Below are 15310 nucleotides of genomic sequence, written 5' to 3'. Positions count from 1 at the left end.
ATTAGTACATCCAAATATGTCTACACATTAATTCAGAAGTAAAAAAGTAATGTAGCAATATTTTTAGTATTTGTGTTTTTGTAGGATATGCTGAAACTTTTATAGTTTACTTATACTCCCAAACATTTATGAATTCGGCATCGGGACAGGGAGTTTGGCCAAGTTGCAATGGGGGTGTGCCTAATGCTTTGGAGCCACAAGAGTTGAAGTGCTAGGCTGCCCGCTATTTTCCTCACCTCCCCTTCAAACACCTCCATTGCCGTACGGCACCCATTCACCGCTGCTCTGCCAGGTAGAGTTACAGTGAACATACAATACCTCCCAAATTTCCCACCCAATTGGGATGGTGGGACAGAGCTGTCACATCCAGACGGTTAGGAGCTATGGTTCACTGCTTGCCTATGATAAATAGCTAGACAGACACATATAGATGCCAGATACATAGGCAAACCGAGGAGGGTTACTAGTGCCTAGGAACCCCCGCTCCCAGCCTAGGGTACTGTATGCTTGAGGTGGGTAGACCCTGCCCTGGGACCAGCCACTTTGCAGCTTGTGTGCAGATCGTTTCTGTTGTTGAAGTCGTATAATTGGATGAACGAAAGTATATTGGTTTAATATTGGTTTGCCGTGCGTATTGCGAAGTGTACACCACGTGTTACGTGGCGTGATGCGATCGCACGGTAAAATACGCACGCACACACTCGCATTACAACAGTTAGTTATTTATATAATTTCATATTGGTTCTGTTACACTGTAATTCAGGAGCAGATAGTATTCAGTTTATTATTAGTCTATACATATATATACATATATATACATATATATATATATATATATATATATATATATATATATATATATATATATATATAGTGATTATATGTACATTGTAGTGTTATTAAAGGTTTAGGTTATAGGAAAGGTGTCATGCCTGATATCATATTGAAGCCCTAATCATCAGCAGCTGTCCGGTGCAGTCGGCGAAGAGATCGCACATTGCATACTTTAGTTATTGATATTAGAGAGTAAACCTTTGTATGATGCTGGCTACCAAAGGAGCAGACCCCCTGGAGAGAAGACCCCCACCTTTGGATTCCTTAGATTGAATCAACCTATTACATGTCTGGCCTGGACCCACCCAACGTCTGGACCTATAGAAGCAATCTACGTCATCTATATTGTTCAAGTGTAACACTGTACTGTATATAATCATTGCTACATACACCCTGGCCCTCAGTCAACTCTGACACAGTATTCTAAACAGAATACTGTCCATCGGGTCCCGTGGGTGCGCATGCGAGCGCATGCGATTGCATTGGTATGTATTTATCTTTTGGTATTGGCTGTGCTGTACTGTACTTTATCATAATATAATAATGTATTGAATTGTTGACTATTTACATCTGCTAAAATAAATCACTTTGTGCTTTGGACACACATACAATTGATTGGGCAATGCTTATTTTAAAACGATAGAATTACTTTAATACTGTCTGCACTGTTAACAGCCATCTCTCTCCAACAAGTATTGAAAGCATATACTAATATCAAAAAGGCAGAAAAAGGTTAATTAGGTGCACAGTAGCTCTCCAGACAAATTATTACCGGAATTTAGCTGTAGTCAATTATAAAATATAACTTTTATTGTTCAATTAAAACAGCAAAATATCTAAGAAAAGTGTAAACATAAAAAGCAATGCTAGTTAACTAACTGGATGCGCTATTGCCCTATATAACATATATATGGGTAGAAGGACCAAGGTAAAAAAGCTGTCAAGAAACTACTACTAGTCATTGGACAGATATCTTACTATTCGCTCCACACTAAATGTATATATCCCTCAAGATTGCTAAATCAAATTGTACCAAAACTGGAGCAAAGGAATTGGAGGTCCAATAAAATCTACCTAAAGCAGAGTAGTAAGAACGATTGTACTATGGGAGGTGTTTTGCTAACTACCTAAGAACAGCTGGCTGCCACAGGTGTGTGGGTAGACCAAAGATTGCCACGATTAAGCTCGGTCAGCGAAACGCGCGTCGGCGTTCCGCTGGATGCACAGCCTTTATCCATTACTTTATGGTCATATTAATTGGGACTAAGTAGATTTGCTCTATTTTGGCCAGAGTTAGTAGAGCCTCTACTAGGTAGTTAGCAAGACACCTCACATAGTACAATCGTTCTTACTACTCTGCTTTAGGTAGGTTTTATTGGACCTCCAATTCCTTTGTATTCATTGTTAAGTTACTAAGGTGACGCCAGTCACGGCCAGCAGTTCAGATTACTGTATCTGGGACAGCTTGGCGTTCGTGACACATTAGTACCTATTTTATAAGGCAAGTCTTATTTTAAGTCTGTAACCGTTTAAGTTCAAATGTAGGGAATATTTTGAAGACCTAAGAAAAAAAAAAGAAAGTAGGTTAATTGTTTTCTGTCAAAATGAACCCTAGTGGGTGGGTGGGCAAGAATTTAGAATATAAACTCCAGTGGGGCACGGACTGATGTGAATGACTACATATTGGAGCTATAAAATAAATGATAATATCAATTATATTGTCTTTTTATTACATTGGTTGGATCTCTTCCTAAGACTGATGCTTAAAATACATTTTTGGATGAAGGCATTTGTTGTGATTTGAGATGGATGGCACCAAGCAAACATTCCTTCTTCAAATCCTATTTCATGCACAGGCTAAAAAGCAGGATACTGAAAGGTTCATGGAATGTAACGTACAAGTTGGTCCCAAAACAAAAACATACTTTAACAATCACAGATACAGTGTTCTTTCTTCACATGGACTGTTAAAAAAGCAGGATAAATCTGTCATTATTGGGTGGATTGTGATATATAATGGAATTAATACACTTTTGCGCAGAGAATATATAGTTCATCCGGGGTCCCATCCTTACCTCTGAAATAGCCATTCCAGAGCCCCCACAGATAAATCCTAAAGCTGTGAACTAAGAGGAGCCATAGAAAGAGCATAGCGCTAGTCAGACATACTAGTTACGTCAAGATGGCACCTGATTGGATGTGTGTCATGGCTAGCCAATCAGACGCCGTCTGAACTTACCTTCTCCTCCCCCTTCCCAAAATCTACCCACACACCTGAAGCAGCCAGCTGTTCTTAAGACAGAGAGAGCATTATTCAAATGTTAGCAACTGAATAATTAAAGGGGTTGGCCGCTCTTGGAACCATGCACCCCTCTGTATATTCAGTCTCTCTATCCGTTACTTATTAGCCTAGCCCCGAACAGTGCTGTATATGTGAAGAAAACCATTGCGCCTATCTGTACTGCCCTATTCAATACAGCAGAAAAGAACACTTTTATTCAGCTCTATGATTGGACACAATTAGTCTGTTTGCTCAGCGTCTTCCTTCACACATACAGAACATTCCAACCCTAGGTGGCAGGTAACGACCGTGGGACAGTTGGAAAAGGACAGTACCAGAGTGCATTGTCCAAAATTGGACAACTCCTCCAATTATTCAATCGATAATGTTTGGATAACACACTAAGGGGGTAAATGTATTAAGGAGCGATTTTGGCAAATCGACGATATTCGGTGACTTTGACAGCTAAATTTAAAAACTGCAATGTGTTAAGTAGAAAAGCTACGTTAGACAAAAACAACCCTTACCAAATAAACCAAGAACTGCCAGCTGACGACGTATCGCGTTACTTTCAGCGCCGTCACCTCTTGAGAAACGTTTGGAGAAAAGGTGACAAGAAGAAATGTCCCTGTGATTGCCAAGGCCCCACCTGTAAAAGAAACAAGTATATTGAGACCAATAAAAGTGGACATGTAGCTGATTCTGTACCTCGCAAGTGTTAAAAAAAATACTCTCTTGTCCGGAAACGCAGCCTGTGAAATTTGTAGGCAACTGATAAATTATAGTATTATAGTATTATCTAGTTACTGTATCATAATAAAACACAAAGTCAAACTGGTCACAAGATAGTCATAAAAAGGAAAAGATATAATAAAAGGAGGAACATTTATAGCTATTTATACATAAATCTTTGCTGGTCTTCAAGCATTAAACTAAATCAGGAAAAGCAATGGAATATCAGACAGGTCAAGAACTGATACAGAAACACAGAGCAGAAATCATTCTTATCCGTTTCTTAGATCAGACGTGTATATGAATAACAAAAAGCTTAAAGGGCCGATACAATTTAACAATGAAAATCATTTAAATAAAAGTATTTTAGTTTCCTAGTAAGACGCTGTACCTCCAATTTTTCAGGGAAGCAGGGTTTTGGAGAACTTAGTCTTTCGTCTCTCGGGAAGGAGACTGTGTGGGGGGGCTAGTGCTGTACTAGAAGCACTAGTGGGTTAAAACTCAATGCTTTTGAAGCATTATATTGGGCAGCACAGTGGCAAGAATTGCTGATACAGAGTGATGTTCTCCTCTTATTTGCGTGGATTTCCTCTGAGCGTCTTGCATCAAATTTTTGTGTTTTTGCAGGCCACTGTTTCGGTCGCTCTCTAACATTCTGTGGACTCCTGCTTGTCTCTTTTCCCCTCCGCACATCTTCACAGTGTACATGGCACATATGTTCTACCCACAATGACATAACCAGATGAGTAGATAGGTTCTGCCTCACACATGATCAGTGCACTCATACATAATATATGTTGGGGCAGCAGGGTGGCTTAGTGGTTAGCACTTCTGCCTCACAGCACTGGGGTCATGAGTTCAATTCCTGACCATGACCTTATCTGTGTGGAGTTTGTATGTTCTCCCTGTGTTTGCGTGGGTTTCCTCCGAGTGCTCCGGTTTCATCCCACACTCCAAAAACATACAGGTAGGTTAATTGGCTGCTATCAAATTGACCCTAGTCTGTCTGTCTGTGTTCAGGAATTTAGCCTGCAAGTCCCATTGGGGCAGGGACTGATGTGAGCGAGTTCTCTGTACAGCGGTGCGGAATTAGTGGCGCTATATAAATAAATGGCGATGATGATGTTGCTGTGAACATTCTTATAATCTAGTTTGTCCTGTTACCACCTACTTCAAAACAGAGCAATGTGACGTGCAGGAGATAAAATGTGATAACACTGACCACAGCCAAACGCACCTTAAAAATACACAAATTATATTCAGCAGTCACGATTGTTTGCCACTTAAAAAGCAGCAAAAAGCAATAAATATGCCATTGTGATTGTATACTCTAGTTCATGTGTTTCCTGCATAATACATTAATGCAACCACTAAATAAAATAAAATGGAAAAAAAAACGAAGTATTAAAATAACTGATGTGTTTTGCTGGCAGGCAACTACAGATAGACAGCTATAATAAAAGAAAAACTGCTCCTTGGCGGCCATGGGCATACAATGCAGTAAACAAGACACATAATCAGGGCTGCACTGAAGTTTGGGGCACAGGTGAAGCATTAAGAACAATCACTGTTGTTCTGGCTTTAGGTTATCATCAGGAAAATATTGTCCCTGCTTTTCCATTTCTTGTTAAAGGGACCGAAAACCTTGAAATCCTTCTTTGCTTGGCTTTTTCTTCTGCCTAGCACAGGGAAATGTTACACGCCAGACAAGAGGTAAGTGTTATGAGCATACCTACTAAATGCCTGATTTGAGGGCTGTCCTGCCATCCCAATCGGGACAACTTTGTGTCGTGTGTGGTAATTTTGGAGAACAGCGGTGAACAGGTGCCGGAGATGGTGTTTGGAGGGGAGGGGTGTACAGGGCAGACATAGCACTTCAATGGCCAACTTATGGCAAGTATGATCCGGGAAGGTGGGTGTGTAGGGGGCGGAGCTCCGATAATTGTGGCATTTCAGCCCCGCCCCGTTATGTAATGCCGCAAAACACAGGGCCAAACGCAGCGATTCCCAGTGAATTGCGACGTTTTGGACCTAAATCTGCCCACTTCCTAGTGAAGTGGGCAGATTTAGGTCCAAAACAGAGGTCCATCCGGGAGATTGCCACACTCCAGGGAGTCCAGGAGACTCACGCAAAATGCGGGAATCTCCCGGACATTCCGGGAGAGTTGGCAAGTATGAAGGCTCGCCTCGGGGGGTGTGGCCCCAACCCCATTGCGGCATCACGCCCCCATCCTGCTGCCAGAGAAACAAATGGTGGAAGGTACGCTATGAGCAAACTCAGGGGGCCGTGTTTGTTCTCTGTACTTTCCAGACTCACCTCACAATGATGTTACAAATATCCCTTAGCACTAGGCCAAACCCCCAATATGATATTGTGTATTACTGATCGATAAAGACTGACAGGATAGCTATGGGAGGAGATTAAAGTAATTATTGAGGTAATTATAGAGAAGAAAAACTATAGCATCTCTACTGAACTGTGAGCTCTGTAATCAGACTTACTAACACAGTCACAGAAACTAGAATTCCTAAGAATATTTACATAAGAAAAGTACAAAGTGAAAATAAAAAAATATCAGAGTAGAATCTCTTTAATATGTCTGATCACCTAGTAAAAAGGCTCCTCCACTCCTCTTACAACCCCAGCCGAGAACCAGGGGGTTGGAGCAGGAGGACCAATCACAAGCCACAATCAAGAGTTTGCAGCTTGTGATTGGTCCTCATGCTCACACACTACTTTCACCTTCTTTCCAAGTTAGCATACTAAACAAATATGCCAGTTGTGTATTACAGCAGCCCCCGGGGCTCTGGCTAGGGAGGGTCCAGCATGACCAATCTTCTACTAGGTTATAAAGCAGCTTTTAAAGGTCAAGAGAACAATACAATTTAAATGTCACAGCAACGCTACGAAGCAAGCATGCAATTACACCATCCTAATTTTCAGGGACAATTTGTGGCTGAGTGTTGTAAATGTATGCACATCACACGCAATACTGTCTACGTGGACCATGGAGCAGTACCATCCCCATCGTCAGGGGCAAACGCAGGATTTGTAGAGAGGGGTTTCCATGCCACACCACCAGAGGGTGTGGCCAGCATGCTTCGGGGCGTTGCTATAATTTTAGATAGTGATTGGCTGCTCTCCAACTCTTCCTACCCCCATCATATACACAGGCAATGCTGCATGCACTACTGTTAGGGGCACACAGCTCTCCATTTTTGAGCAGAGCCGTGTGAATCGAGACATACCTCCCAACTGTCCCTACAGTCAGGACAAAGTCCTGATTGAGTGGATCAGATGAGTTGGCAGACTGTCCTGCTCCTACCTGTTCTTGCTGCTTTCAATACTTGTTGGGGAGAGATGGCTGTGAACAGTGCAGACAGAAACGATCAGCACACAATCTGCAAAGTGGCTGATCCGGGGGCAGGGTCCAGCCACCTCAAGCATACAGTACCCCAGGCTGGGAGGGGGGTTTCCTAGTGCCTGGAAAACCCCCCTCCCAGCCTTGGTTTGCCTATGATCATGTCATGTGTCCTCAGTTTGACTACAACATACTTTTTTGCATTTTAAACGCTCCCCTTAAATAAATATCAACTCATATAGTCCAGAGAAACAGATTAGACGGAAGGAATAGCATGTAAAGGGCAGAAATAGGAATTTGGTGCAGTTGGTCAATACTGACATTTTGGGACATTTCCAGTGACAAACCCCCTTTGACTACCCCTCCAAGTGAATTAGGAGCAGTTGGCAGCTGAGCACAACGTGTATTTGATGGATAGGCGAGATGTGAGATCACCTTTGGAGGCAAAACACATTGATCCACCATTGTGCACAATTTAGATTTCAATTATGATAACTCACTCCAAGAAAACGATCAATAAGGGAGATGCTGCCGGAGGACATATCTACCAAGCTATGATTTGGTTCCTCAGTTGTAGGTTATAAATCACCGGGCATTTAGCCATGGTGTATGAGATGTGGGATATCCATTATGCCGTTTGTAATGATGTTGGGAAATACTAAAACACACTATGGGGTATATTTACTAAACTGCGGGTTTGAAAAAGTGGAGATGTTGTCTATAGCAACCAATCAGATTCAAGTTATTTATTTAGTACATTCTACAAAATGACAGCTAGAATCTGATTGGTTGCTATAGGCAACATCTCCACTTTTTCAAACCCGCAGTTTAGTAAATAGACCCCTATATCTTTTAATAAAGGGTGGAAAGAATAATAAAATGTAATTTAGGAATTATATTAAGGCTTGGAATACATAAAATATTACTACACATTTACTAATATTCTTATAGAAGTTCTCTCTCACACAGCCAGTGTTAATTTCACAGAACAACATCACTTTGCAGAATAATAATCACTAGATCACCTTGACACAAAGACATTGAGTAATCTATGTAACACTTTAGAATGTGTATTTCTGTCAGGTTGATAAAATATTCACATACAGGATATACATTATCCTGAGATGGCTCTCTGTTATGCTAGTTAATCTTACTACCCTCTTCTAATCTTTCAAATATATTACATTTATAAATACTATATACGTGCATATCTCCATTATTGTAAATATACTCATGGTCACAACACAGTAATGTCAGAGAGTCCCCAGGCAGAGAATTACTGAATAAGTGTAAAAAAATAAATTGTACTCTAACGGGTAGATTTGTCAAACCTTCTAAAAAACAACAGTAGAGGTGTTGCCCATAGCAACCAATCAAATTCTAGCTATCATTTTCTAGAATGTAGTAGATAAATGATAGCTAGAATCTGATTGGTTGTTGCTATGAGCAACACTGACCACTTTTGTTTTTGAGAAGGATAGACAAATATAACCCTAAATATTTATTTAAGCTCAATTTACCCTAATATATATATATCTATAATATAAATGTCTAGTGGCGTGTGTTAGTCTGTGTGGAAAATATAAAACCAAGCTGCAGTGCCACCTGCTGGGCGGAGTTATACACTGACCTAATAAATTCTTAGTGTGTGTGTGGGGAAAAAAATTCAGAAAGGGCTGAAATTTGGTATACTAAGATGTTTTTAATTTGTTAATTGTTAAAAGTGTTTATAAAGATTTAAAAAAAATATATATATATTTCTTGAAGGAGAAGTGACAGTTGGGAGTGGTTGGTCGTTGCCGGGGGTGACAGTGGGGAGTGGTTGGTGGTTGAGGCCTGGGCTATGGCCCAAATGCATGACAATAACCTTTTTAACACCTTAAGTAGCTTGATTTGACTAGAATGCATGAGTATCATGCACGGGTTAACTTGTATATTATATATATATAATTTTTCTATTAATGATGTTCATAAAACATATAGGCACAGGTTGTTTTACGAGGTTACCTTATATCTGTATACTTTTATTATGCAACAGTGAGAACTGCCGTAATAATAATATTAATACTACTACTAATACTACTACTACTAGTAATAATAATAATAATAATAATAATAATAATAGAAGTAGTAGCAGTGTTATACATGATAAGTGTTATGATTTTAAATTGTATACAAGATAGAATCCAGTTCTTCATTTAATTTGAGACATTAGGATATAATTAAACTTTCAAGTTAACAACTTTGTAATAGACAGTAATTTTGTATTAACAACATTTTGCACAAAAGAACATACAATTTTAATATTTTATTGTTGGAATTACAACTGTTTTTCCTCTTCCAGCTGCTACTTATCATTATGATCCCATCATTTTAATCACTAATGAAATGACAGTGTTGTCTGATCCAGGCTACATGAATGAACCTAGAAAGAGGGATCAAAGCGAGAGCTAGTAGGATTCACTCCCCCTTCAAACAGAAAACGGGGCCGTGTACTATATGTAAAGTCATGCATCAAAAGTAAAGTTTTCCTTTTTTTTCTTTCTAAATCCTTATTGGATATTATTATTGATTGTTCTAACAAAAATATAAAAAGATAAATATTACAAAACTTTACGAAATGTTTTAAAATATAAAACATTTTTAATAGTGAGAAATGTAAGAGAATAGTAATCAGCATGAACATGTCAACCGAAAACAGCTTATACCTTAATCAGTTACCCAGATATTTTTTCCCCCTTCAAATGATGAACAAATGTTATGGAGAGTGTTTAATTTAATTACACTCTATTTTTTCTATATAAGAATAATGGGTTTATGGAACCTGGTAGCATCATATTGGGACCACTGTGGTGAAAAAGTTACCAACTAGGGGCCTGATGTAGAGTTGGGTGCAACTTGCATTGAAATTGTAAGTGTATATGCAACTTTGCTCCCCATAATCTATTTAGAATTTGCATGATACACTTAATTGTATCAGTCACAGTGGCCCTGTAAAGCAGATACAAGAATAAATAAATTAATGTAAAAGAATAAATAACAAATCGTACCCCCCCCCCCACCCCCAACAGCACTAGGGTTGGTTGAGCTGTTGTGGAGGGGGTGCACATCTTATTTTTTAAATAAATAAATATTACATTATTATAAATATATATATATGCTTTCAACTCAGCATAGCATGTAAAGAGTGTGAACACGCCTTTACATTGCTAGGCTCGCCCACTACCTTCCCCGTTCCACCTCTCTAATCGCAGAGAGGTCCAAGGGGGAGATCCGTCTCAGTTGGAGTGCAAACTGAGTGGAATCCTCGGCTAAAAGTGTTTCTTGCACTGATCAGATGGACCTGCGTCCAAATTAACATCAGGCCCTCAGGGTGGAGATTTTCTTCCACCATTTTCATCCGTAGCTCAGTGGTGCCCTCTAAAGGCCCCAGCTTCATGCTGATGCTGGTTCACATTAGAACAGGCAGACCACACACTGTGGGTTTCCCGGTCTTACCCGGTTCTGGTTTCCACTTTAGCAGGAAGACCCACACTTGTTGTCCTCCTGTTTTAGTGGAAACCAGTCCTGGCTGTACAGCACATCCAGCCACAGACATATCGCATATTGGGTGAATGTGCAAATGTATAGCGCTTATATAAATTTTCACATGTGGTTTGTATTAGAGATGTTCACTGACCCCCGTGTTTTGGTTTTGGCAAAACTGCCCTTGTGTGTTTTGGTTCGCTGTTTTTTTTTTAAAATCACATAATTTGGCTCTTTTTTGTTCCTACATTATTATTAACCTCAATAACAGTCATTTCCAGTCATTTTTTATCAAGTGACAAGAACACTGCTACCCCTGTTTCTGTATGAGCAATGTCACTGGAGACTGGAGAGTGACAAGAACACTGCTACCCCTGTTTCTGTATGAGCAATGTCACTGGAGACTGGAGAGTGACAAGAACACTGCTACCCCTGTTTCTGTGTGAGCAATGGCGCTGGATCTCCTGGGGAGGGAGGTACTTATGGAATCCAAAACCTGCGAGATCCGACAACGCAACTATGGCGTTTTGCCTTGATTCAGATACAAGGACACGCAAAAGTACCGATCCGGCTCGCGAGCCTACTCGGATCCCTTAAATTTGGGTGGGCTCTGTTTTCAGAAAACCGAGCCCAAGCATCTCTAGTTTGCACTTGTATATCGTGACCTGGTTTGCACTTGTGTGTGACACAAACGTAATATCAGTGGGTAACCGGCCTTAATCATTTGCAGGGATAGGAGTAGTTGTCTCGTGTGTAATAAGTAACAACATTTAACAAGCAAGAATTAACAGAAGCCAAGTGTGATGAATAATAGGCACCTACAGATCACACATTGTAAATAAGTGAAACATTTATTTTAAAAGCAATGACAGTGCCAGGTCTTTAGCTACAATGTTGATCTGAACCCGCAGAGCTGGACTAAAGACCTCAATGTCTGAGTAGAATGATATACTTGTTCACATGCAGCCAAACAAATATTTATGAGATGATACATCTGGAATGAGAGTTCTCTCAGCGTACACCCTTCCCAGAGGAGAACTTGGAATTATACAAACTGACAAAGTTCTTTCAACATGAAATAATTACTTCCATATATGACATTATCTGTCTGATAAGAGTATTTCACGCAGTCCTCCCATGCCACTGGCATGGATCGGTAGTATAAATAAGAACAGGTTATGTGCATCCAGTTGTGGGATACTAACCCTCTGCTTCCAACCAGACAGCATGAATAAATTTCATGAGTCTGTTCAGTCCAAGAGACTATTGCCAGGGTGGGCAACACTGAATGTTAGGGTCTCACAGCAGGCCAGAATTTAATGAAGAATGGAATGTCCAAGCTTATTAAAACAGATATATTATTTTATTTTTTTTAGAAATTATATATATATACACATACACTTAACGTGAAAGGGACATATGTTTTATGGATCCACTCTTGAGTAACAATAGGCAACCCTCAAATAGAAGAGATGTCCTCTTAGAAAGTCATTACTTATTAAAGACCGGAAAATATTGCATTATAATTTGACATATGGGAGGGTCTCTGTTTTATTGCCGTCTGTGGAAATTATATCAGCATACTTTAGCAGCGATATAAGGTTCTTTGGATAGAAATCTGTATATTCATATGTTTAAAGCACACTTTAAAAAGTTTAAAAAAAAAAAAAAAATTATTTATATGGTATAGTTTTGTATTATTTTTGTAGCATCCCCAAAACAGGGACAATACTGGAGAATAGGAGTAGGAAGATGACTAATTATCACCAATTATCAGCCTGTCTGTATGCTCACAGTCATCTCCTGACTGCACTAGCAGGTCCACATGAGATTAAAACATCATCTGGAGGCTCGAAGAACAAAACATATATATATCATCCTATGTGGCCACACACATCAGTGGTCAAATTGGAAGCGATTGTGTCGTTTGTCACTTAAGTGGAGAGCGCAGGATTCACCTAAGCATGATCAGTATAGAGTTGGGAGTTATGGGTTATGTTCTAACATAAACACATTTAGCTACATGGGTGAATTACTACTTACAAATTAACATTTCCAAACACCCCCTATCAAACCTCATAAATCAGGGAATGTCTCATAGTTTTCATAACAATGAAACACTATAAAGCATGTTAAGAATAGAGTTGTTATTGCTAGATTAGTGGTTTACATGGGATGGTAAAAACATTCAGAGAGAACAGTAAAATTCTATATAACAAATAAACTAAAAATGTACTCCAAAATACAACCTTGGACTTTGATAAAGTAATCAGAGGATCTCATTGTTTACAATCACAGAAACAAATGAGGCAGGGACTGCTGTGAGTGAGTTCTCTGTACAGCGCTGCAGAATTAGTGGCGCTTTATAAATAGCTGCGGCTGATGATGATGATGATGATGATGAAAAGCCATTAGATTGGGCAATGACAGAGGAGAAGGCCAGTAATAACTACACCTTACTGAACAATGTATTTAAAAATGTAAAGCACTTGTTATGCAAATGTTTACGTAAAATATGCAAACACCCATAAAACACATTATGAGGTCTTCCTGCAATAAAATCTTTTAATTCTTGAGGAAACACTACGCTCAACAGTAAGTGGTGGGTCAATGACAGTTCCAGGGACTATAGAATGTTTGTGTTTTCCTGCCCTGGCAACCATTGTTAGTCACAGACAGACATTCCGGACTCAGTGCTCTGGGCTGCTTACTGAGGTCAGTAGAGGAGAACTTCGCTTACAGGCTGCACACGTTGTCCTGTAAGAGGCGGTATTGATCGAGAGACGCTAACGCAGCCAGTTTGTGTGAGCAGAGAAGAGAAAACGGAGGATAATGGCGGACTTTTTAAAAGATCTACCTGTGTATGATGAGAGAAACTTTAGCAGATTTCAAGCAGACCCAAACAGAAGGCTTCCTGTTTACCTTGCCACAAGAGAGCTGCCTTCTGACCAAATCATTGTTACAGATAATACGCATATACTTTTGCGTTTTGTACAGCAAAAACAGGGCAAAAAGAAGACTAGAAAGAAGAGACACTTGGAGCAGTCAGAAATATTCAAGGTACCCGCTCCTCCAAAAAAGACGGCTCGGAGAGACAAGAACTGAATGAATAAGTGCCCTTGAGAACCGTCCATCACCCTTCCAGCCCCATCCTACGGCTTAGTTTCCTCCTGATGGCACAGGATCATTTTATACCAGGCCATAGAGCCAAAGTTGTATTTATTTATTAATACATCATTTATTATTATATTATGTGGTTTGTTTATTTACACTGTACAAATGTGCTATAATGGGCTGCAACCAGATACAGTAAATGTATTATCACTTTAGTGCTAAATAGACTGATGAATGCAAATATTGGGTAGGTCTCTCTTTCAAAGTCCTCATGTCACTCTTATTTACTAGATCCTCTCACATTACAATAGCATGGGTGTAGCATAGTAACGAGGGGGTGTAATTACAGATAGGTGACTCATTAAATGTGTGCCATTGTTACTGCTATTAAGGGTAATGTGCAGAGCCAGATTAACAATAGGGCTAAAGGGGCTACAGCCCAGGGGCCTCGGGCAGCTGGGGGGCCCCACGGCATTCAACGGGTCTCTGACTGTCACCTGTTCAAGGAAAATGGCAGGCAGCTAACAGCAAATGTTATGCTGCTGTTAGCTGCCTGCTGTCACTGTATGACTTACGCTGCACGCAGTAATCTCCTTACTGAGGAGATCTCGTGAGAGTGAGACTAAGAGTCATAGTCTCACTCTCCCGATATCTCCTCAGTAAGGAGATTACCGCGCCGCGTAATTGCTACAGGGAGTGGAACAACGGAAGGAGGTAAGTTCACGGGGAGAGGCCTCATGGGGAAGGGGGGCCCTCACAGTTCCCTTAGACCGGGGGCCTCCCTTCCCTTAATCTGGCCCTGGTAATGTGCAGCCCTTTTGAAGATTAGAAAGCAGCCTATGCAGCTCCCTATGTGTGTCAGGCTGCCAATCACTGGTCTATCATATGCTTTCCCTTATAATAGGTATAATTAATGCGGCTGCACTGCTCTAATCAGCCAATCACTGTATTAAACAAGATTGGCCGTGACACACATCAGACTGAGAACAGCAGTGCATTATGGGTCATGGAGGGTGCTATATGATTGGATGGGAGCCAGAGACTGTGCTGTGTTATCAGCTCCTACTCAGTCAATCAGTTTGCAATCTGTCACAGCCAACACATTAAATACTATTTGCGGTTTACTTCCAGCTACGATGATACAACCCCTTTATACTGAGAACATGTTAGAGTGTATTTAATGTTTATTTTTTTCCCCCCCTGATACTTGTGAGATATTATTTACCAATGACATCTCTGTGCATTACTATTGATGTATTTAGAACATAAATAACTCAGGTAGTCCCCTTTGAAGCCAGGAAACTTCAGTCTGTTGACTGCAAAACACTGCAGTCTATTAATAATCATTAAATATACTATATATCCCCCAGTAAAGTTAATACCCAGTTTGGGGCCATCAGAATTCTTCTGAATCCAGAGTACATTCGTATTGCCTTTAACTGATAATTTCAGATACCTTTAA

The 15310-nt window shown here is 40.1% G+C and overlaps 1 protein-coding gene across 2 annotated transcripts in view; it reads right to left on the bottom strand.

Moving 5' to 3' along the window:
• NIPAL2 (NIPA like domain containing 2) overlaps positions 1–15310 on the bottom strand; it is a 68225-nt gene that overhangs the window by 26573 nt on the left and 26342 nt on the right. For both annotated transcript variants that reach the window (XM_075213876.1, XM_075213877.1), the window contains exon 5: positions 3643–3764. In XM_075213876.1, the coding sequence (XP_075069977.1) occupies positions 3643–3764 (122 nt within the window). The remainder of the gene's footprint in view (positions 1–3642; positions 3765–15310) is intronic.

This window comes from Mixophyes fleayi, chromosome 5, assembly GCF_038048845.1.
Source record: "Mixophyes fleayi isolate aMixFle1 chromosome 5, aMixFle1.hap1, whole genome shotgun sequence".
Taxonomy (NCBI): domain Eukaryota; kingdom Metazoa; phylum Chordata; class Amphibia; order Anura; family Limnodynastidae; genus Mixophyes; species Mixophyes fleayi.
Note: the sequence above shows the minus strand (reverse complement) of the source record. Positions and strands in the feature narration are given on the sequence as shown.